At 46.2% G+C, this 24,758-nt stretch overlaps 2 protein-coding genes across 5 annotated transcripts in view; both read right to left on the bottom strand.

Annotated features, from left to right (window-relative positions):
* Positions 1-3,706, bottom strand: part of LOC146358197 (uncharacterized) — a 28,069-nt gene extending 24,363 nt beyond the window's left edge. For 2 of the 4 annotated variants that reach the window (XM_084805192.1, XM_084805165.1), the window contains exon 1: positions 294-3,706. The gene's annotated coding sequence lies outside the window, so the exon portion shown is untranslated. The remainder of the gene's footprint in view (positions 1-293) is intronic. The other 2 variants (XM_084805174.1, XM_084805183.1) reach the window with 2 other exon arrangements.
* A 2,521-nt stretch (positions 3,707-6,227) lies between these two features.
* LOC146358198 (tubulin alpha-1D chain-like) lies at positions 6,228-11,692 on the bottom strand. Its single transcript, XM_084805206.1, has 3 exons — positions 11,359-11,692; positions 8,669-8,817; positions 6,228-7,305 (listed from the first exon to the last, which is right to left on the bottom strand). The coding sequence occupies exons 1-3, from the start codon at positions 11,606-11,608 to the stop codon at positions 6,322-6,324; spliced, it is 1,383 nt and encodes a 460-aa protein (XP_084661332.1). The 5' UTR covers positions 11,609-11,692; the 3' UTR covers positions 6,228-6,321.
* Between the last annotated feature and the right edge of the window lie 13,066 nt (positions 11,693-24,758).

The following is a 24,758-nucleotide window of genomic DNA, read 5'->3' on the forward strand; positions in this document are numbered from 1 at the left end:
ACATGGTATCTTTTTGAATTTTTCCAGGATGTCTACAGACAGGTATTAGGCAAGAGCTAATAAGCCTGTTTGCAGGTATACTTCTTGGCAAACAAAAATGTTTTACTCTCGTGGTGTTAGCCAGGTGAAGCCAGTAATTATCAGCAAATCACTGGGACAAACTTTTTTTTTTTTCCAGGGGCAGACCCCCCTTTTTGCACCTTATTAAGGAAACACAATGCAACACTACTAACACTACAACACGCATGTTTGATCTTCTTTGGGATCTGACCGTACACTGGGCAGCTATTCACCTGGCAAGCTGCAGTAGGGTCTAGTCCCCTTCTTCAATTCTCCAGTTGCAGGTCTGACCGTACGCAGGGGGAACAATTTCCTGGTATGCCCCCAGTAAGGTCTAGCCTGAGTCTTCTTACTGCTTTTTTAGAATGATTTTTAAAGGATTTTTAGGATTTCTGTTTACAGTCTACTCTCCCCCTCTCGCTCTCTTGACTCGTGTCCAATGTATCTAGGGTTTAACTCCAGCTGCTTTCATAGCTGCGGGGGTGGAAAGTATGACAGTTCTCAGTCCTCTCCATCTGGGAGTCAAAGGGTTATTTTTCTCTCTTTAACTCATACTTTAATTCTTGGTTGGAAAGGATGAACTTCTGTGATGGGAATGGCTTATTTTCTAAGACAAAGCGACACTGGGCTTGAAGAACTTTGCTCAGTGTTTGGACTTCTTGTTTAAGGCTAACGTTTGCTTGCTTTTGATGCTGCTCCAGTGTCAATTATGAAGTCAATGTCACGGCCTCTTTTAAGCTGTCTCCCTCTTCGCCCATTCTGGCCCCTTTGGTTTTCTCCTTTGTGTATTTGATTTATTTTATTTGGGCATTCATGCCACTAACGTCCATCTTGTCCACACTGGGCACACTGGTTCTTTTTAAGAATCTTCTGCCTCTGCCGGCTCTTCTTCTTTTCTTCTTTCGTCCACGTCTTCTTGGGCCTCTGGGTCGAGGGGGGTGTACTGGTGATAGGCATCTGAAAGACGCTCCAAGTACGCTCTGGGGCCTCGGTGGCACCTTGCAGCACTTTAGACACTTTGGTCATATTAACTGACTTCTTCATACCTGCTTTCATGGCTTTTAACAGCAGGGTTTGATACTGGGTTAGGCGCTCTAGCCCCACTTGTGTTTTGGGATTCCAGCGAGGGGGGGGATTTACTTACAAGGAGACTTTATTGGGTAACTTACAGCACACAGGCGTACTTAATGGTTGGATCAGACAGCTTCTCTGAACCACGAGCTATTGGGCTAAATGGGTTTTTATACCATACATGTTACCCATGAGGCAACACAACACTAGCAAGCATTTTCAGCATAGGCTAGAAGTGTTTGGTTCTCAGGCACAGCTTCCTGTAAACAACTTTGCTTCCCAAAGTGCTTGATAACACTTTTATTCATTAGTATGGGAAGACAAATTTTTTCTCTTTCTTTTGCTTTCTTTTTTCTTTGCTGATCTGCCTGTATTGCAGATCATGTTTCAAACTTTTTACCTAAAACTTTCTGCTCCATGCACCAGCCTTGTCTCTTTATTTGTCTTTTTCAAGTTAAACTCACTTACTTAAACCTTTCTGCCTTACACTAGTCCCAATGACACACATTTGGGATAGGGTCTTTTTTCCTTCTAGTTACATTTTTTTCATCTTAAAGAACTATTACATTATTGTGGCTACTTTATCCCAGGTAATAAGCTCCAGGCACAATTAGCTGCTTTTAATTTATTCTGGGGGCAACTATGGCCACGCTTCTTTTTTATAAATTTTTTTTTTTTTTTGCCTCTTGCCTTTTTTTCCTTCTTTTCATCTATTGGGAACCACACTCAGTATCATTTGGAGTTGCAACTAACACTACTCTGCAAATATCACATATATTTTATGATATCTAAGAAATCATAAAATATATACAACAAACTTTTTCTGCAATTTAACACAATGAATGGAAAGCACTTCTTGCATTGTAAGGCATGATGGAGCAGATCCAGCAATTATACTGCTCTTCTGGCTGAAAGCTCAGGGCCCATTAAAATTAAGGGACGGGCATACCTACACACGCAAAGAGTTCTAGGTCACCATTTTTGCATCGGCAACTCTATGCTGCATGAGTTCTGGCAGAAGGAAATCTAAAAGTCATAGATCAAACTCAGCCTGCTGTACACTGAGCTGACTACAAACACAGACACACGGTCCACAGCGATGAGAGTTCAAGTTTATCAAAAGCTTCACAGCACTGTCCATGGCAAGTCTTTGACAATTTAAAATTTTAGTCCATGCGCAGAGTGTCTCTAAAAAGCCCAGACATTGATGGAGGCAAACAGTGAAGGCTCTGGGCAATGAAGATGCGATGTTTCCAGCAAAGGCTCTCCACTTTTGCATCAGTTTAAAAAGGGAAAGTGTGGCCCTACACCCTTTCTGACAGACAAGGGCCTTTAACTTTTTAGCAAGGCCTCTGTCTAAACAGAGCGGCGGCATAGCTCAGCTCTCTAGCCATGACGCTTTAACCTGGGCAACTCTTCTGTAAATTTTATTCTACTTCTGTCAGGTTCTCACAAACATTTTAAAAACTTACTCTTTTTTTTCTCTTCTAACCTGGTACACGAAAGCACTGAAACACTGAGTGCCAAAACTCAGGACGCTGGGGGGTGATGGGCATCGCCTTATACTTGCATTTTTCAGGCAGCCATTAATCTTCCGGGAGGCGGTGGGGTGATTTGCAGGACTTCAAAGGCAAGCTTCTCAGTTTGTTTGTATTTGTAAATCCCAAGCTCAAAACAGGACACGATGAGGTACAGGGTAGCCAAATTCTTGCTTTGGCACGGGCAACAAATAACTCGGGTTAGCTTTCTTCGCTGGGGTCTCAAACAGGAAAACAGTCTTAATTTAAAGTTGTAACATCACTGACAGCGTCAGCCAGCCAGCTACACAGATCTCATTGTTTTTTAAGACAGTTGCTCCAATATCTTCTTTTCTTCTCAATCAGGTTGGGTCTCCCAGCTTACACAGTTTATTGCAGCTTTCAGGAGCACGGTAGTAGCGTGATTTTGGCTTGGCCAGGAACATGCTGTCTGGTTTCTCGGTCTCTTTAGCACACACACTTAGGCAGTGTAACACTGGACACTTAAATCAGTGAGATTTCTTTATTGCAGGGAATCCCACAGCAAAAGCGTAATGGTTACGCTCTTCAGAAATCATATAGCCGATGGTCAGTAGCTACAGGCTCTATGCAATTCTAACACAGTTCAAAGCTAAACACAGTTACCTTGACAGAGATCTTCAACGTGGTCTCTCCGCTTCATTCTGCTTTGGGCCAGTCTTATGGCACACTTTTCACTCGAAGAGGGGTCTAGCTTGTGCTCTGGGGGCTGATTCTTCACCTTTATTTTCTATTTTGCCTTCATCTTCTGGGTCTTCATTTTCAGTTTCCATTTCTTAGGGATTTCATCTCAATTAGGCGAGGTGATGATGTTGCACAACTCAGAACATTGTGGGCAATTTTCCTGCCCCCCCCCCTCTCGGCGCGCTAGGCTAACAGCTACTTCTTCGGCCTTACACTCTCACGCTCCCACGCTTTGTTAAAAGCCAGACTGTCCTGCAACATTTTTCTAATTAACAGCCTCAGATCTTGTTCTTTTTTTTTCTCTCAGCTCGACCTTGAGCTTTTTGCTGTTTTCTCTCTCTATTCTGAATCTTTTTTTAAAAAAAAACCCTTTTCCTTTTTTGTTTGACATACATCTCAAGGGGGTGCAAGGTTTGCTTCCCCCACCACCCATAGCCTCCCTCCTAAATTGAAGACAGACACAATTAGGGAATGGGAATTGGTCAGTGAGTAAGGGGTCTCACTGGCCGACACAAGAGGATTTTTCACACCATGCACTTTGCTACTGGCCTGGGCACCCGGACGGTCAACGGTATGCTTCAGAAACCGCAGTAGCCACTCACACAATCATCAATCTCTCCACTACATCCATATGTCCCTGCCACCCACTTTTCCCACTTTTTACCAGAGCGGAAAACGGCTTCCCCAGCTTCCTCAGCTTCCTACTGAGTACTGGCGTGCTGGGTACTGGCGCCCACTCGGTGGTGTGATCAGGCCCCCCTTCTACCCGCAAGGAGTAGGTTCTTTTGTATACGTATACCACCAACACTGACCTTCTTCATAAGGCGGGGCCCTCTTTTTTTCTGCCCAGTGGCCTTTCTCCCTAAAGGCGGGGCCCTGTTTTTCCCATATACTTGCCTTTCTCCTGAAGGCTTCCAATGTGGGTTTCAACTCAATTGCAGCTGCGATACAGGCAGGGCTCAAGTTCCTTCCTCCGCTTCTCAAGGTTCTCTTGCCGCTCGCTGCCGTTTGGGCGATCCTGGTGCAGGCTTTCTCCCATTCACTTGACAAAAAGGTCGGTGGCGCCAAGAAAGGGAGGCATGCGCCGAGCTCGTCTTCCCGGTGCGGCGATCAAGAGCAGGCAACTGCCGCCTGTCTGGCTCAGAGCCTGCCACATCCGAGTCACGGCACCATTTATGTTGCAGAACCCAGAGTCAGAGAGACCACGGAGTGAAGGAAAAAGAGATTCTTTATTTAACGCGCGGGCTTAAGGCTGGAATCATTTCCAAAGAGCCAGAAGCCCCGATTTACATTAGCACATTGTTTTTATAGACATTGTGACACATATGAAACGGCTCCTCCTCTCCCTCCCGCGTGGGGTTGCAGTCCTCAACATTTCTTTTCCTAGCACTATTGTTTATAATACAAGAACTGGGTTATAGGGTAGCCATGATAAGGAGAGAACAGAAGAGAACAGCAGAGAACAAGATATACAATTGTATGACCTTTGACAAGATAAGGAATTCCTGTGTCTCGTCAGCTTACAACAATATATTCAAGGGAGAAAGAGCTCAGCAAGAACATGAAGCATGAGACTGCATGAGGCTACTTAGTCTGACCCCTGATATGGCTGCTACATATGACTCCTGTTCATTCAGCTCATATTCATCAGGAACTGTCAAGATTGTGCTGGAGGGATGCAAGGAACCATGATCAACCCAGCAGATGTGGTGGTCCTGTATAGAAGTGGCAAAGTTTTGGACTGCAGTCTTTGGTGAAATTGATAAGATACTTGAACAGCAATGGGAGAGGACACTGGAGTTGGCACTTAGGAGTGTTTTGGGGAAATAATAGAAATTGTTCCTTTAAGCCATTGGCTGGATTTCTGTTGGCGGCAGCTAGACTGGTTATTGCTCAATTTGGAAGGACTTAAGAGGGGTCTCATTGGGCGCTTGGTGGGCCGGGGTTTGGAAAATGGCCTTAACAGAAAAGCGAACAAATAAGTTGCAAATGGCGAAAGGAAGTAGGAAACAAGATACACTTACTATGGATTGGTATCAATTTATTATGTATGTTGGCAATATTCAACTTCATGACTCTGCCTGTAGCATATCAGACTCTTTGGTTTATGTGAACAATGTATTCTATAATTTTCTGCCTTAACCTATTATAATTTCTGAGATGCCTGGACTATCGCATGTAAGGGCGTGGGGAAAATAAATAAGAAAAAGAAAAGGAGGAGGCGGCAGTCTATGGCTAGTGCTTGTAAACCTGCCAGAGGGGAAGGAGAAAAGTGAAGTGGTAGTTTTCTGTAGCCTTAGCAAAACTTACAAATTGCTCAACATATGCCTGGAAGGTTCAAGGTCTGCATCCTCTTCCAATAGGTTCTGAGTGCCTTGGAGGGCAATAATAATCAGAGAATCTTAGCTGAAGCACTGCTGTCTTTGAACTGAGGGTGTTGACTAGCATAGCACCACCTTGAGGTGCCAAGGTGTTTGTCACATAAATATAGAATTTTTCTACATGAGGCATTTATGGTGCACTCATCATTCCCTACTCATATATTAGTCTTTATACTACTTTCACTGTCTTGGCTTCTCAAACAATCTTGGGGATTTTAGTTTGGTGAAGTGCTGACAATTCTAAGTCAGACACCCCCAGCACCACCTGCCCCTGCATATATAAAACCACATTTGTCTGGCATTTGTGTTAGTTCTACCACTTTGACCAGTGGGACAGTGCCATTTGAATGGAGAGAATAACCTTCAGGAATGGAGACTGCACCAGACATATGTCTTCTTGCTGTTAACAGACCGAATGAGTAAGGAAAGGACTTGTGTAAGTTGTGGGTCCGCAAGAAAACTAAACCACAATTCTGTGATATTGTTAATATTTTATTTTGGAAAACAAACCCCCAAGTGCTAAAGCAACTGAGATTTATCATCCCCCATACAACAGAGATTTGGCTGTGCTAATACTCATCACCTTCCTCTTCTTCTCCTTCTCCATCAATGGTATCTGTCCCCACCTCTTCATAATCCTTCTCCAGGGCAGCCATGTCTTCTCGTGCCTCAGAGAACTCCCCTTCTTCCATGCCTTCCCCTACGTACCAGTGGACAAAGGCCCGCTTGGCATACATGAGGTCAAACTTGTGATCCAGGCGGGCCCAGGCCTCAGCAATGGCTGTGGTGTTGCTCAGCATACACACTGCCCGCTGCACCTTGGCTAGGTCTCCACCAGGAACTACAGTGGGGGGCTGGTAGTTGATGCCCACCTTGAAGCCTGTGGGGCACCAGTCCACAAACTGGATTGTTCGCTTTGTTTTAATGGTGGCAATCGCAGCGTTGACATCCTTGGGCACCACATCACCCCGATACAAAAGGCAGCAGGCCATGTATTTGCCATGGCGGGGGTCACATTTCACCATCTGGTTAGCAGGCTCAAAGCAAGCATTTGTGATCTCGGCCACAGAGAGCTGCTCATGGTAAGCCTTCTCTGCAGAAATGACTGGGGCGTAAGTGGCCAGGGGAAAGTGGATGCGAGGGTAGGGTACCAGGTTGGTCTGGAACTCTGTCAGGTCTACATTGAGAGCCCCATCAAAGCGCAGGGAGGCTGTGATGGAGGAGACGATCTGGCCGATGAGGCGGTTGAGGTTTGTGTACGTTGGGCGCTCAATGTCCAGGTTCCTGCGGCAGATGTCATAGATGGCTTCATTGTCCACCATGAAAGCACAATCTGAGTGCTCCAGGGTGGTGTGTGTGGTAAGGATGGAGTTGTAGGGCTCTACCACCGCTGTTGATATCTGAGGAGCTGGGTAAATGGAGAACTCCAGCTTGGACTTTTTGCCATAGTCAACAGAGAGCCGTTCCATCAGCAGGGAGGTGAATCCTGAGCCAGTGCCTCCCCCAAAGCTGTGGAAGATGAGGAATCCCTGGAGCCCTGTGCACTGGTCAGCCTATGGAATGCAGGAAACAAAACACAAAACCATCTTTTGGGGTTAGAGAGTGTAGTGGCTCCCAATTTGCTATAAAGTCATAATCATGGTGTTACTGCTGGGTTATAAGGTCCCAAACGGGTCAGGACTAGGTTATCTGAGAGACCACCTTCCCCTATATAGGCTGCCCTGGGGCTTTACCACACGAGGCTAAAGTCCCGCATCCTTACCGGGCTAATGCTTCCAGATTCTTTGCGGGATTAAGGTCAGCTCCTTTACACAGGCTGACATGCTGTTTTTATTTCTCCGCAAGTTCTATATATTTCATTTTACAGCCACTAGATGGTGCTACTGTTATAGTGCCATTACAGAAGTACACCCAGCAAGTAAAGGGCTTCATAGCTTTCCTCACACTTTGCAAAGGCGGAATAAATGTCATAAACCACAGGAGGGGCCCTGGAGGTTGACGACATCATGTAAAGGACCCGCAAACTTCCATGAGTAACCAATCTTGATTGCACAATATAAACCCCATGTGGAGAAGCCCTGGTCTCTACATTATGAGGGGGTTCTCACTGTACCACGGCCTACTGATGTTTGTTTGGCTGTGGTGAGCAGTAGGGCCTTCTCTGTTGTCATGCCCACCATGTGGAATGGTGTCCCCATCTAGATCAGGCAGATTCCTAGTGGGGTGTGTTTCTGCCGACAATGTAAGACACATTTGTTTGCCCAGGTGTTTCCCTGGCTGTTAGCATTGCCAGCTACCAGTGGTTATTTTAATGAGATGTTTTATTGTTTTATTGATTAGTTTTATGGTATTTTATTATGATTTTATCTTGTGAACCACTCTGGAATTTTTTAAACAATGAAAAGCACTATGGACATCTTTTGGAATAAATTAATAATAAATAGTGGAATTATGAGATGGAACCTTCCAAAGCTTTCTCAGCCAAAGCCTTGATATCTCCCCCCCTCCCAATCTAAGTCTGTGTTTCAGCATTACAGTTTAGTACCATAGCTAATCAGCTGGGCTGTAGGAAGAATCTGAAACTCTTCAGTTCCAGCAAAGATGGACTTGCTGAAGTAGCTATGAAGCCTTGGTCCCCATCACAGACAGTCATTGTATCACAGTTGCTTGAGCAGAGGCAGAGACTGTTCCACAGATCACTGTGCGCTCAAGTGCTCTCTGAAGACAAGTTGCACTTTATTCAGCCTTGCTCTAGTGCTTGCAGTGAGGCAGTGGAAACTGAACTGTGTCAATCAACACAAGCCACTTACTATCTACACTCCATGTTCACTGACCAGTAGTCCTATATAGCAGTTCCTGTATAGTAACTCCAGCCCTTTCCTGTCTCATGTTTCACTTGCCACCAAACCCAATTACCAGCTTCCGGATCCTGTCCAACACCAAATCAATTATCTCCTTCCCAATGGTGTAGTGCCCACGGGCGTAGTTATTGGCAGCATCTTCCTTTCCGGTGATCAGCTGTTCTGGGTGGAAGAGCTGGCGGTATGTGCCAGTCCGAACTTCATCTAGAATTCATAGTACACCATAGGTCAGGTCAGGTCATTCACATTCTGGATTACTCCTCTATTGCCTCCTACTCTTTTGGAATTTGGCCAGTGTTTTTCTGCATCTGCAAGGGCTTCTCTGCTGAGGGACCAAGGCTTGCTAGGGATGCGATTTCAATAGCTGAGATTAAGGGTGCAATCCTATGCATGTTTAGGCAGAAAAAAGTCCTGCAACTCCCAGCATTCCCCAGCCATGCTGGCTGGGGAATGCTGGGAATTATAGGACTTTTTTCTGTCTAAACATGCATAGGATTGCACCCTAAGATACTGATACAGCCCTGACCTGAGAATTTTTTCGAGAGATGTTGGGAGTCCTTTGCTAAGCAACTTGCCATCATAGATATACAACAAGCAGATACATGGATCAAAACAAACACATTTTCCAGAGGAAGCTACATTTTCAAGTTCTCTGTTGCTGACATGTTGTGACAATACAGACAAACCTGAGTTATGTAGTTGCTATTTTAAATGTATTTCTGTGACAATAAAAAATTGGTGGCAATCTGAAATGGGGGTGCTTCCAGATCAGGCTTTTATGGTGCCATTGCTCTGCCTCATTCACAGACATTTAGGGGGGATCCAGAAGTCACTAGTTTTTTCTACATGAGGCTTTTAACCCGCACTTTTACTGAGGCTTCTGCTTCCAGATAATTTGTGGGATTAAGGTCGGCTGTTTTACACATGTTTTTTTCTAGGGGTTTTCTTTCTCTGCCTTTCTATATGTTCCATTACACAAGCACTAAGTGGCATTGTGGAATAGTGGAATTGCACAAATAAACTAGGTTTCACGCCACCATTCAGAGTTATACCAGACTTTCCTCGTTATAAAAAGAAGGCTAAAATGGTTGGAAAGCATGGAAGTGGTGCTGGAGGATGATGGTGTAATATAAAGCACCTGCAAACTACTGTGAGTGAGGAATCATAAGCGCACAATAAAACCCTCACGTTGAAAAGCTCATTGTCTTCTTCATGTGATCCTGCCGTGTTTTCTTACCATGTCTTCCGTCTTTTTCCTTAACACAGAAAATTAAAAAAAGATGGAACAGCTGCACAATGCCTCCTGTCTACTAGTGCTAGGAACCCTTCACGTGTTCCTTGCACCAAATGGTATTATTTTCTACATCTACACCACTTCACCACACAATAAAGAGTAGGTATTGTGTGGCCCAGATCCATTTATGCTCTCCAACACAGCAGTAAGTGAGGGATGGTCACAGTTTACGTTTTACCTCTAAAATCAGGAATACTGTATTGCAGGAGAACCTGGCAGTGGCCCTGCTCTTAATACTGAGTATTTTATTCATTCATTAGTTACAGTTCTATACCACCCCATAGCTGAAACTCTCTGGGAGTACAATTGTTCCACCAGTCACACCAGTTTGCTGCCTAGTTTGATTGAACATTAGCAGACAGCTGGTACCTAACACAATCTCAGGACATGGGTCTGTGGTCAAATGCACTAGCGGAGTCAAGGTACAGCTGACCCGCATATTCACACCCTATGCAAGTATATCCTAAGCTTGCCTGTGCCTATGTTGCATGCTTCTGAGTCAGCCAGAAGGAACAAGTATGGTTTTATTTATTTTAAGAATGTATAAACTGCACCTTCATCCAAAAATGAATTTCAGGATGGTGTGCATAAAAAGATTAAATCAATACTATGTAAAATCAAAGTATTAAACAATACAATAAAACTGAGAAGAATAAAACTGTGCAACCAGCTGAAAATACAATCATTTTAAATGCTTGGGAAAATAAAAAAAGTTTTAACCTGGTGCCACAAAGGAATACAGTGTCAGCCCCAGAGGTGCCTCCCTTGGGAGGGCAGTCCAAATTTGGGCATCACCACAGAGAAAGTTAACTGTGACACTGGGGCATGACAGAATGAAGGTGCAATCCTATGCATGTTAAGACAAAAAAAAAGGCCTACAACTCCCAGCATGCCCCAGCATGGCTGGCTGAGGCATGCTAAGAGTTGTAGGCCTTTTTTCTGTCTTAACATGCACAAGATTGCACCTTGGAAGTACTTAGCGGAGGTCTGTACACCTGGATTTCAGGAGCTCCTCATGTCAGACCGATCTAAGTCAGCTTAATTTGGTGTGAAATGCTGCTGTGTAAAAGTACCGTTAAATCACAGCATGTCTTCCCATTAGGGAAGTCCTGAATGTCCAGTGCCTTCTACAGATCTTCCATAAAACGATGCTTTGAGAGGGTTTTCCCCTTAGAAACGGAATGTCATGCATTCCTGTGGTTCATTAATTGGTTCATTCAAGCTGATTTAAGCTGGCCTGGCCCTACCATTAGCCCGAGGCAAAAGATTTTGGGGTACCATTAAAGAGCAGAAAATGGTTAAATATGTGGTTTATTATATTATTTCCACCATGGTAGGAACTTAAAATGCCTTGGGCCATCTCTGGATTCAAGTCAGTACCCAATCAGAATACACAGAGATGTCTCTCAGGAGGACTCAGTCAGACTCCGCCCACGATACATAGCACTCACCAATCACAGTTGGCTCCAAGTCCACAAAAACTGCCCGGGGCACGTGCTTTCCCGCTCCAGTTTCACTGAAGAAGGTATTAAATGAGTCATCCCCGCCTCCAATGGTTTTGTCACTGGGCATTTGCCCATCTGGCTGAATCCCATGCTCAAGACAGTACAGCTCCCAGCATGCATTGCCAATCTGCACTCCAGCCTGGCCAACATGGACAGAAATGCACTCCCGCTGAGAAGAGAAGGAGAACAGATCCATCAGTGGTGTGAAAGCTTCATGTCAGGGGCTGTGGGGAGGGAGGTTAGAAAGAACCCACAGCCCTGTATACAGCTGCCCTCATGTGGTGAGCCACCAGAACTGCAGACTGGGCAAGGATATTCCTAGGTTATCTGGACTGGCTGGCCACTGGGCCCTTAGACGAGAAGGGCTATATAGGGCTTCTTATTGGGCCTAGGACATGCCTGAGCAACAACACTCTTTCTGACTGGTGTATTTTGGTGTGTTCCTTGTCTCTGACTTCCTGGCACAAATCCTGGCTCCCCCCTGTCAGCTCAGTCCTGGCACTGCCATAGTCAGTGGCTAGGAAATGCTGCCACCTCCATCTCAGATCTTGAGCGTAATCATCCAGGGTCACAGGGAAAGAACAACAGCCCCTCCTGGTCTTCCAAGGTATGTATGCGAGACCGCTACATTCTTCGTAGACTACTCAGGATGCAATGCCTTTGCTAGACCTCCCAGAATGGTTCAGGTTTTCTAACATGTCTTCTTCCTTCCACCCTCTCTCTAGCTTTTCTTGCCTCTCTTATGTGGCTGCCAATATCAGCTTGACTTGACCATGTCCTGTGAAGAAAGATTAATGGATCTGGGTATGTTTAGCCTGCAGGAGAGACAAGGAGGAGACAATATGAGAACCTTCCTCAGAATAATTGAAGCGTTCTCACAAAGATGGGAAGAAACTGGCTTTCTGTTGCTCGAGAGGGTAGAACCCAAACCAATGGGTCCAAATGACAGGAAAGGGGATTTCCATTAAACATTAGGAAGACCTTCCTAGGCTGTTTGCTGGTGGAACAGACTGTGTCAGAAGGGGATGGACTCTCTTTCATTAGAGGTTTCCAAACAGGGTCTGGGTGGCCACCTATCAGGAGTGCAGTAGCAACAGATTTCCTATATTGGAAGGGGGCTGGACTACATGACCTTTGAGGTCCCTTCTTCCTACTCTATGACCCTTCTCTCAGTTTAGGCCTACCTACTTGCTCAATCGTAGTCATTGTGCCCATGTCCAAAGCACCTATTTTCAGTAGCATGGTTGGCCACAGGGCTGCTTTTCCATGGTAAATTACTTCATTTTCACTTATTTTATCACATTGTTGCCCTGCCCTTTCTCCATGGAGCACAAGACAGTGTACATGCAGTTATCCCATTTCCTTCCTTATTTTTTTATAAATTCTTCAACACTGAACACACTGAGGCTGCTTAAATCCCATTGATTTCAATCCTTGTGCACAGGATTGTTGCAGCCAACATTTTTATGCCACATTTCAACAGCGTTACTGAGATGGTGGTGTACAAGTTTAAAAGTTTATCTTCAGAACTACTTTGAGAAGTGGTGACTTTGTTTAAGGCCACCCAGTTAGCTTCTTGGCTGGATGGAGATTTGAACCCAGACCTCCAACCCTAGCAATTGATCCAGTACACCCCAAAGCCTCTGTCAGGGTGGACACTGAGCCCATAGAATCCCAGAGTAGTTCTGGTTCTGAGGAAGAGCAGTCGCTCCTGGGAGAGGCGCGCGCTCCTCTTTCCCAGGGCCAACAGCTGACGGAGATTCCTCCCACCAGCATTCCTAGCTTAGATAGCAGTCCAGGGAGTGACAGAGCGCGGGAAGCAGACTTGGTGGACGCACAACGCTGACGCAGAGAGCGGCACCAAATGGAGGGCGCAGAAAGGAGGCGTAGTGCCCGGTTGGCGCGCAAACAACGGCTGCACCCAGAGGATCCAAGGGAAAAGGGGAGGGACTCTCCCTAGTCCTTAAGTTCAGGGGTCTGCCAGTAATTCCCTTTCAAACGGGCACCAACTGTTCCAACTTAGGGCATAGGTACTGTGCTGCTCAGATCTAGTTGCAATCGGTATAGTTGTTAAGTTGTAAAAGAAGAATAAAGCTTTGAAAGGAATCCCTTTGTCTGTGTCTGGACTTGGCTACTGGATTAGACTGAGAGAGGCCTCCAAGGAGCCCTTGACAGCCTCACTCATAAGTATGATTTGTTGAGACAGATTAAATGGGTCTTCATGGTGGGGTGACCACTGAAACTAGTATTATGGTATAGGGTAGTATTCAGTGTTAGTCCTCCATAGAGTTGACCCATTGAAATAAATGGTATTTAAGTTAGCCATGACTACTTATTCTCACTAAATTTACTGGGTCTACTCCAAGTAGGACTAATATTGGATACTACACACAGTGCATGCTCATCCAAAGCTGCCCCCAAAGCATTTGGAACAACCTTCCCCAGCGTGTTGCCCTCCAGACGTGTTGGACTACAACTGCCATAACCTGAGCCAGTATGGCCAGTGGTCAGGAATGGTGGGAGTTGTAGTCCCACACATCTAGGGGGCACTAGTTTGGGGAAGGCTGATTTAGATGAATATCATGTTAACATAGCTTGTTAACTAGAAGTGAGACTGAGCCAAAAAGGGGGGAAAAGTGAGCCAAGTTGGGAAACAAATGCCTTTCCTAACACCCCTCCATCAATGCTTCCCCCACTGCTTCTGTTTCTTCCTCTCTTTTCTATACCTTGCACATTTTGAGCAACACCATGGTACAAATCTAAGTATGCTTGCATTCCCAAAGGAAGGGTAGAGAGATTGCACTACATTATATTTTAAAAGAGGGAGACATCATGGCCCTGATGACTATGGACAGTGGGGCTGAAGCTGCCTCACTTCTCCAGGATAGCTAACAAGTCCAAGCAAGACTCACCATCTTGCAAAATGTCTTCGACCTGGCAGCAATGAACTCAGAGGACGAAGGATGAGAATGAAGGTGTTACTTGCAGGGGCTGGTTTTTATAGCATTCCAAAGCTCATCTCTAGGCAGGAGAGATGCTTTGTTGTTAGAAACGGACACAGGGCTAGCCTTTTCCTGAATGGTTTCTGGGATACGACCAAGCCCAACACATAACCAATAGTAAAAGCAGAGCTAGACCTCCAGGGGCCTTGGTTACATCAAACAACACCACAGCCAGGGCCTGGTGTGTGTGTGTGTGTGAGTAAAGTCCCCAGAAATTTCATATGTGGTATTGAAACCTTATTCAGTCAAGCTGCACAGCAAAGGCAAACCTGATCACAGGGGATTTAAAAAATGATACTTGGTAGTATAGCTAGGGCTTGACCTTGGGGCCGAAGTCCAACCCCCCCCATCCCGATGATCACCCAAGCAGCAGTCAGCACCTGGACCAGTGGGAGGGCGCACTAGGGCTGCTGCTGGCCATCTTTCTGCATTCTTTCTTCTTATTTTTAAAAGGGGGTGGCCAGGACAGGAAGGCCTGGCGTGCTATGGTCCATGGGGTCACAAAGAGTCGGACACGACTGAACGACTGAACAACAACAACAACAACAACCAGGCCTGTACATGGTTACAAATGCTAATTTTATTATTTTTACTTTTAAAAACAATAATATCCCTTTCTACAACTAAATGGTGCTTATTTCCAAGTAAATGTGCTTTACTTATGCAGAAAAAGTGCAGAAAAGGGCAACTAAGGTGATCAAGGGGCTGGAGCATCTCCCCTATGAGAGAAGGTTACAACAGCTGGGATTGTTTAGCTTGGGAAAAAGGAGGGTAAGCGGAGACATGATAGAGGTATACAAAATTATGCGTGGTGTGGAGAATGTGGATAGGGAGACATTTTTCTCCCTCTCTCAAAATACTAGAAACCAGGGTCATCCTATGAAGCTGATTGGTGGGAGATTCAGGACAGATAAAAGGAAGCACTTCTTCACACAGCACATAGTTACACTGTGGAATTCGCTACCACAGGGTAGTGATGGCCACCAATTTGTATGGCTTTAAAAGGGGGTTGGACAAATTCCTGGAAGAAAAAGACTATCAATGGCTGCTAGTCTTGATGGTTATGTGCTACCTCCAGTACCAGAAGCAGTGAACCTATGTACACTAGTTGCTGTGGAACATGGATGGGAGGGTGCTGTTGCACTCATGCCCTACTTGTGGGTTCCCGGTCAACAGCTGGTTGGCCACTGTGTGAACAGAATGCTGGACTAAATGGACATTTGGTCTGATCCAGCAGGACTCTTCTTATGTTATTATGTGTTTAGTATCAGGGCAGCAGCAAAAGCAAACCCCATTGTATCCCTGAAGTCGTGTTGGTGCTATTATTTATGAGTTTAAAATGCAAACATGCACGTGTTCAGAGGATTTAAAAAAACAAAACACAGGGTTGGCATATACAGGGATTTGGGGTTCGTTTGTTTCTTTTTGCTCTAATGTATCAGGAATGTAGAGGCAGTTGTAAAACATGGAATAGTGGTGTGTGTTGGGGGGTGGGTGGGAGAGAGAACAGAAATATTGCAATAGGAAAAAGATGTGCTTCACAACTGAAGTAATACACATGGCCATCTAAAGTATCCCCCGCCTCTGGTAAGACCATTATGTTCAGGGGTCTAAAATTACCTAGCTACACCACCAATTGGGTATTTTGTTTTGAACTCTTCTGCGCTGCCATTATGCTAGCAGAGGAAGCTAGAGTACAGCATATGTGTGGTGGCAGAATAGGTGCAGGGCGCGGAGGGAGGGATGTGCCACTAGCAGAGCAAATCAAGCTGGGTAGAAACACTCACGGAATGATCCACCCTTCCTGCATCCTAACATGGGGCTTCTCCACACCACACATTTTTTCTTGTAACTTACTGGGACTTCTGTTTCTGGATTCTTTGCAGGATTCGGCTCCTTACACAGGCTGACACAGGCTTTTTTTCTGGGACTTCCTTTATCTGTAAGTTCTACATGTTTCATTATACAGCCACTAGATGGTACTGTATTGTAGCAGAACGGTGCAATTTCACACCGCCGTTAAAGCGGAGTGACATTTATTACTGCATTATTCCCGATTTTTAAGAAACTGGGATAAAGGTCAGAAAGCACAGGAGACACCCTGGAGATTGGCGACTTCATGTAAAGGACCCACAAACGTCTGTGAGTGACCAATCGTGAGCATGTGATAAAAGCCTCATGTAGAAATGCTCATGGTTGCAGCTTTGCTGAAGACACCAAAGCAGTGATCTCCTGGTTTAGTGTATCCTAGATGGGCTGGAAGTACAACTCTCTCCTCTTTACCCCCCCTGAGGTTGCTTGAGTGGACTTGATAACTTTGGCAGGAAGGTCAAAGTAATGTGCCCGTCCCTGAATTGCACCAGACAGGCCCTTCGCCCTCGCCTAATTTATGCCTTGAAAATGCATAAGGCTTTTTGGATCTGAAAATGCCTTTGCTCTTTGGAGGATGCTAATTCAAATGTTGTTGTTGTTGTTCAGTCGTGTCCGACTCTTCGTGACCCCATGGACCATAGCACGCCAGGCCTTCCTGTCCTGCGCTCTCTCCCGGAGTGTGCTCAAGTTCATATTCATTGCATCGGTGATGCTATCTAGCCATCTCATCCTCTGCCGTCCCCTTCTCCTTTTGCCTTCAGGCTTTCCCAGCATCAGGGTCTTTTCCAGAGAGTTTTCTCTTCGCATTAGGTGGCCAAAATATTTCAGCTTCAGCTTCAGGATCTGTCCTTCCAATGAGCACTCAGGGTTGATTTCCTTTAGTATGGACTGATTTGACCTCCTTGCAGTCCAGGGGACTTGTAAGAGTCTTCTCCAGCACCACAGTTCGAAAGCATCAATTCTTCGGCGCTCAGCCTTCCTTATAGTCCAGCTCTCACAGCCATACATTACTACTGGGAAAACCATAGCTTTGATTAGACGGACCTTTGTCGGCAAGGTGATGTCTCTGCTTCTTACTATGCTGTCTAGGTTGGCCATAGCTTTCCTCCCAAGGAGCAAGCGTCTTTTAATTTCATGGCTACAGTCACCGTCTGCGGTGATCTTGGAGCCCAAGAAAGTAAAATCTGTCACTGCTTCCATTTCTTCCCCTTCTATATGCCAGGAAGTGATGGGGCCAGATGCCATGATCTTAGTTTTTTTAATGTTGAGTTTCAAACCAGCTTTTGCACTCTCCTCTTTCACCCTCAACAAGAGGCTCTTGAGATCCTCTTCACTTTCTGCCATTAGGGTGGTATCGTCTGCATATCGGAGGTTGTTGATAATTCTCCCAGCAATCTTAATTCCGACCTCTGATTCATCCAACCCGGCATTTCTCATGATGTACTCTGCATATAAGTTAAATAAGCAGGGTGACAATATGCAGCCTTGTCGTACTCCTTTCCCAATTTTGAACCAATCGGTTGTTCCATGTCTGGTTCTTACTGTTGCTTCTTGACCCTCGTACAGGTTTCTCAGGAGACAGGTAAGGTGGTCTGGTACTCCCATCACTTTAAGAATTTGCCACAGTTTGTTGTGATCCACACAATCAAAGGCTTTAGCGTAGTCAATGAAGCAGAAATAGACGTTTTTCTGGAATTCTCTTGCTTTCTCCATGATGCAGCGAATGTTGGCGATTTGATCTCTAGTTCCTCTGCCTCTTCGAAACCCAGCTTGTACTTCCTGTACATACGTGTAAAAATTTCCATTACTTACCGCTGTGATGTCACCACAGGGAAAATACTTTCACTGTCTGATCCTACTGAAGTCATCCCGATATCTTCAGTGAGATGTATTATGACAAGACAGAAGCCAGATAAGTTTGAAAATATTTGGCAGAACTTCCTATAGTTCTTTGGGGACTGAGTTGTTGTGGGGGCTTTCTGCTTACCGGGGGCAGCTGACAGAGAATCTCAAAACTTCCCCCTTTTCCCATTTCCTTTTTCCTCCCTGTTTCCTTTCCTTTTTCTTCTTTCTTCCATGCCCACTCTTCTTATATTATTAAATTAAATTAAATTATTTATTTATTAAACTAAATTAAATGTATTTATTTTAACTGTGTTAACTATGATTTGGGCATCCTAGGATTGGGGGTATTGGGAGGGTGGAAGGACATATAAAGGGGGGCATATAGTTCAGTGAGGAAAGAGTTGGAGAAGGAAAGGTTTAAATACATTATAGACCAACAGTTACGCAAGACAAGTTTGTTGATAGAATTCATTTATAACCCATGAATATTTTTTTTAAAAAAGAGAGGTTTACTCCCGAATACACATTAGATTAGAACCCTGCTATTTTAATCACAAGTTATTTTGGAAATTATGCTACAATTAAGAGGTGGGTCTAAATACCCCCCATACATACTGGTCAGGGCTGTTTCAAACTGGTCAGGGTGAGCAAGTCGTAGGGTGGCCACTTATGAATCGGCAAAAGAAGAGGATATGCACCAGCAAAATTACGGGGCAGAGGAACTAGAGATCAAATCGCCAACGTTCGCTGGATCATGGAGAAAGCAAGAGAATTCCAGAAAAACGTCTATTTCTGCTTCATTGACTACGCTAAAGCCTTTGATTGTGTAGATCACAACAAACTGTGGCAAATTCTTAAAGTGATGGGAGTACCAGATCACCTTACCTGTCTCCTGAGAAACCTGTACGAGGGTCAAGAAGCAACAGTAAGAACCAGACATGGAACAACCGATTGGTTCAAAATTGGGAAAGGAGTACGACAAGGCTGCATATTGTCACCCTGCTTATTTAACTTATATGCAGAGTACATCATGAGAAACGCCGGGTTGGATGAATCACAGGTTGGAATTAAGATTGCCGGGAGAATTATCAACAACCTCCGATATGCAGACGATACCACCCTAATGGCAGAAAGTGAAGAGGATCTCAAGAGCCTCTTGTTGAGGGTGAAAGAGGAGAGTGCAAAAGCTGGTTTGAAACTCAGCATTAAAAAAACTAAGATCATGGCATCTGGCCCCATCACTTCCTGGCATATAGAAGGGGAAGAAATGGAAGCAGTGACAGATTTTACTTTCTTGGGCTCCAAGACCACCGCAGACAGAGACTGTAGCCATGAAATTAAAAGACGCTTGCTCCTTGGGAGGAAAGCTATGGCCAACCTAGACAGCATAGTAAGAAGCAGAGACATCACCTTGCCGACAAAGGTCCGTCTAATCAAAGCTATGGTTTTCCCAGTAGTAATGTATGGCTGTGAGAGCTGGACTATAAGGAAGGCTGAGCGCCGAAGAATTGATGCTTTCGAACTGTGGTGCTGGAGAAGACTCTTACGAGTCCCCTGGGCTGCAAGGAGGTCAAATCAGTCCATCCTAAAGGAAATCAACCCTGAGTGCTCATTGGAAGGACAGATCCTGAAGCTGAAGCTGAAATATTTTGGCCACCTAATGCGAAGAGAAAACTCTCTGGAAAAGACCCTGATGCTGGGAAAGCCTGAAGGCAAAAGGAGAAGGGGACGGCAGAGGATGAGATGGCTAGATAGCATCACGGATGCAATGAATATGAACTTGAGCACGCTCCGGGAGAGAGCGCAGGACAGGAAGGCCTGGCGTGCTATGGTCCATGGGGTCACGAAGAGTCGGACATGACTGAACGACTGAACAACAACAATCTGCATATCCTAACTTATTTGTATAGAAGCAAATTTTAAAATAATGATTACAATTGAAATAAAAATACAGTGCATTTCAGCATAGTGTGGAAGACTGAGACCAGGTGGCCTGTGTGCCTGCCTGCTCAGTCTGCTGTTCAAGTGCTAAATGTTGATGGGCAACTTCAAGGCCCAGTTCTTACTTCTGATGGTTGTTTATCTCTATACTGGACTTGCAATGGACAGCCCTTCAAACAGAGGATGCCTTCAAAACAGAGGACTGTCCCTCTGGCAGCCCCTCAAATAGAGGACTGTCCTCTGTAAAACAGGCCACACAACCGCCTTAGGCTACTGTGCTTGTTTATTTATTTTATTTATTGCATTTATATCCCGCCTTTTTTCCTCTTGCAAGGAACCCAAGGTGGCTTACATTATCCTCCTCCTCTCCATTTTATCCTCAAAACAACCCTGTGAGGTAGGTTGGGCTGAGAGTGTGTGACTGGCCCAAAGTCACCCAGTGAGCTTCCATGGCCGAGTGGGGACTAGAACCCGTATCTCCTGGCTCCCAGTCCAACACTCTTGCCACTACACCACACTGGCTCTTGTGCTTCCTTGTTTGCCTTTTCCCAAACGTCACTGCAGCACGCGGGGGATTTTTCGAGGGGAGAATCGAAGGGTTAGCCAGCTCCTCCCTCCCCAGCAGCGCCCCGCCCCTCAAAAAATGCCCCCCATACACAGCAATTAGGGTTTTTAAAAGCCTAAATGGTGGGAGGGGAGGCTGCGGGCCAGAGGCCCTGCCCTGCCTACTGTTCTGCTCAGCCAAGCTGTGACCATGGAGACTGAGGAGATGAGGCAAGGGCTGGTTCTCCTTTATATTTTCTGCTCCAGCCCCCCCCCCCCAGCCTGCTCAAATACAGAGGACAGGCACCGCACGCATGGTTCACCGCCCCTCTCCATGGCAGGTGGGGTAGCCACTCCACAGAGTACATTTAGGGAGGGCTTGTCAAGACTTCAGAGAGTTTCATACTATAAACATTATTACTGCCGTTTCCAAGACTCAGCAGCAGCAAACAAGGGACAATGCTGTCCCCTCGTGGTGCATAGCCAACAACCAGGCAGACTTTGTTGGCATTTCCAAGGCAACGGGCAAGTCTCAACAGAGAGCGTACTGAGTCCGAGGAGAAGAAGAAGAACAGAGAGACCCTTTGTCAGGAGCAGTGCTGGACAGGTGGGAGCAGAACAGTCTTTTTTGCCACTAGCTTTCTAGAAGGAAAAAGCTCCTCTTCCCTTCGAACCTGGGACACTCTGTCATGATTTAGCTCTTGGGAATGGGCAATATACGTTTCCTAGCAGTGTAAACCAGTGGGCCATCTTGCCCAGGAAAGGCTCCATCCTAGCAACAGACCTTAGCCGCAGCTTCCATCCACACACACACCTCTGACCTTTTGGACTGTGATCACTGGATCCAAGCTGCAGTTTCCAGTCGTGGGCACCAAAATCTACACGCCAAGCGCTCTGTGGAGCTCTCACAGAGAGACCCTCCAGTGGAGCAGGTAAGGGTTATTTACAGGGCTGGTTGGCGACTTTGGTGGTAAGGCACTCCATTACAGTGATTGGGGGTGTAGGGTGGGAACATTAGCTAAAGATCCCAGGCAGGGGCTGACTCTGCCTTCCCCAACCTGGCACCCTCTAGCTGTGCTGGACTACAACTCCCATTGTTACCAGCCAGCATGACACAATCCTTTTTCACAACCATGCTGGACTGGTACACCAGTCCAGCACGGTACAAAGATGCCACATCTGCTGGATTTAATGGCACCTTTCCTTGTGCTAATGCATAGACCACATACTAGCTGTGCTGATTAGAACATGTTATCTTTGGCAACATATTTGGGGGGTGGGAGGCAGGAGCAAAATGCTGCCACTTATTTTCACACTGGTGGACCTTCTGTGTTGGGCTGTAAGTAACCACAACCTGCACACAGTTGGATCACAAGGTGGACAGAATTTGTGCACTGCCATCTTTCCTTCTGGACTTTAGTAGAAGGGATGGAAGAATCTGTCAATATGGTTTCTCATTTTTCCAATATTCAGTTTGGTTCATCTCAGTTCCACATCAATGTGAGAATGTTGTTTTCAAAGTATGCACAAAAACTTGTAGCATTTTTGTGAGCAGTCCTCTTAATATGTGCAATTTTGTATGCAATTTTGCCTAATATATGCATTTTTGCAAGCAATATTTCCTAATATAACATGTTTTGTATGTTATTTTCACTAATATACAAATTTTTGTGTATATTTTTCTAATATACACATTTTATATGTATTTTTGTCCTTTTGTTGAAATAAATAACATCAAAAGGAATTAATAAATGTTGAAAGTGATTGTATTGGAGGGGGGAAGGCTGGAAATAGATACATCTCTGTCATTTTTGCATGTGCCTCTCCAGACGTTTCCAATTCCATGCTGCAGGAGTTTGGTGGATAAGCCCCACTACATCCCATGGCTAGGGATGTGCGAACTCACCCCCATCCAGGTTCTCCAGACTCCTGCCCAGCCCCTGCCCCCACACACCAGTCCCTGGACTATGCTCGAGACCCTCCCACTCTCGGCGAGCAGCCCACACTCACCCCAGCAGCCTTGTCGAGCTGTGCAGTCGCCATTTCTAAAAAAAATAAAATGGCAATTGCAAAAATGTGCATGTTTTTGTATGCACAAAAATGCACATTTTTGTGAATGCGCATCTCATGTGTGAAATGCGCATTTTTGTGAAGGCACACATTACACTGTGTACGAAAATGTGCATTTTAGTCATATATGCATTTTGCGCATATGCAAATATGCGCATTCACAAAATGCGCATTTTCGCGTGTGCTCAAATTTGCACATTTTTGCAATCGCCATTTTCTCTCTCAGAAAATGGAGACTGCGAAGCTTGACAAGACTGCCAGGGTGAGTGCAGGCCATTCGCCGAGCATGGATGGGGGCAAACGAGTGGGGCTCGGGGATGCAGGCAGGAGCAGGTCCACCAGATTCCCAGACTGAATTTGGTGCCCGTGCCATCCCTACCCATGGTTGAGCCATTCTGAACGTTGTGTTGGTAACACCCTCTGGTGGTAATGAGTAGTGATACATGCCTGCTGCATATATGAGGATAGTGTGTGGTAGGGAAGACCATGGCTCATCAGAAACTCTTGCTCAGGAGAACTGGGACAGGCAATTGTCAAGTACAAGAATTGTTGTCAGGAAAAAGGTGGCTCCCCCAATGGTGGGAGTGAGCCTACCCTTACCTTACCACCAGTGCAGTCATGCACCTGCAAGAAAGAAAGCACAGGAACATAAGAAGAGCTATGCTGAATCAGACGAAGGGCATATCTAGTCCAGCATTCTGTTCATTCAGTGGCCAACCAGCCACCTGTGGGAAGCCCACAAGTAGGGCACAGTTGCAACAGCACCCTCCCCCTTCTGTTCCCCAGCAACTGGCACTGAGAGGCACACCGCCTCCAATACTGGAGGTCAAATATAGCCTTCATGGCCAGTAGCCATTGATAGCCTTTTCCTCCATGAATTTGTCTAACTGAGAGCCAGGGCCTGCAGGAGAAGCTGCCACCACAGGGGAAGAGGCGGGCCTGCTGCTGCCGGGCCTGCTGTGGCTGCTGCCTCCACCAACACCAGGCCTTCCCTATGGACCTCTGCCTGGCAGACCGCCAGCCCCTGCAGGACCAGGCCCCCAGGTACTGAGCCAGCTGTGCTGCTTCCACCTGCTCCTTCCTGGAGGGGCTACATAAGCTAGCTGGCTGAGGTGGCCTGGGAGAGCCAGGGCCGGCAGGAGAAGCTGCCACCACTGGGGAAGAGGCATCCCTGCTGCTGCTGCTGCTGCTGCTGCTGCTGCTGTGCCGCCGCCGCCGCCGCCGCCACCACCACCACCACCACCACCACCACCACCACCACTATCACTACCGTGGACTCCTGCCTGGCATTATTTTTAAGGGATTTTTTAATTAAAAAAAAAATTCTGGGGGATTCTGTTGTGTTTTTAGGGGTGGGTAGCCTGCCTGATAGGCGGGAGTGAGGGGGCATGTGTCCACGTGATGGAGGCAATGGGGGGAGTGCTGGGGGCCAGAACATACCGAGGCTGGGCGGCAGGCGCTGGTGGAGCGCTAGGGGCAGGCCATGCCAGGTAAGGGGAACAAGGGAGAGATGCGTAATATCCCTTGTTCCGGGCCTGTCCAGAGCCAAAGGATGGTTGGGGGAGGCATGACTCCATCTTCTGGCCTTCGTTTGCTGCTCTGCAATGCCAGGTCTGTTACCCAGAAAATCTCCCTCATCCATGACATGATCCTGGATGAGGGGGCAGACCTGGCATGTATTACGGAGACCTGGCTGGCTGAGGCCGCTGCTCCAACTCTTGCGGCCAAGTGTCCAACTGGATTTTCGTACGCATAGCAGCCGAGGACTGGGGATCGGGGAGGGGGAGTGGCTGTTATCTACGAAGAGTCCTTGGTTTTCACTAGACCCCATCTCTGGGAGACCAAGTTTGCTGAGTGCATGTACTGGAGGTTGGGCCCGAGGAGCAGTCTTGTGTACCGTCCACCCTGCTGCACAACTGACTCCCTGGCCGAGGAGCTTGAGGTGGTCTCTGATGTGCGTGTGCAGTCCCCTAACTTATTGTTGTTGGGGGACTTCAATGTACATTCAGAGGCCATCCTCACGGGGGCATCTCCAGACTTCATGGACACCATGGCTTCCTGGGAGCTGCACCC

Source organism: Heloderma suspectum, chromosome 1 (genome assembly GCF_057233095.1).
Source record: "Heloderma suspectum isolate Gila_16-S chromosome 1, 16-S_ref, whole genome shotgun sequence".
Lineage (NCBI taxonomy): Eukaryota > Metazoa > Chordata > Lepidosauria > Squamata > Helodermatidae > Heloderma > Heloderma suspectum.

What these genes read in the sequence shown, in the direction of transcription:
- LOC146358198 (XM_084805206.1), bottom strand. Translation starts at nt 11,608, where the DNA reads ATGGATCTGTTCTCCTTCTCTTCTCAGCGGGAGTGCATTTCTGTCCAT. An exon ending in CTTGGAGCCAACTGTGATTG is followed by an intron (nt 8,818 to 11,358) that starts GTGAGTGCTATG and finishes TATGAATTCTAG; the next exon opens with ATGAAGTTCGGACTGGCACA. An exon ending in TGGACAGGATCCGGAAGCTG is followed by an intron (nt 7,306 to 8,668) that starts GTAATTGGGTTT and finishes TGCATTCCATAG; the next exon opens with GCTGACCAGTGCACAGGGCT.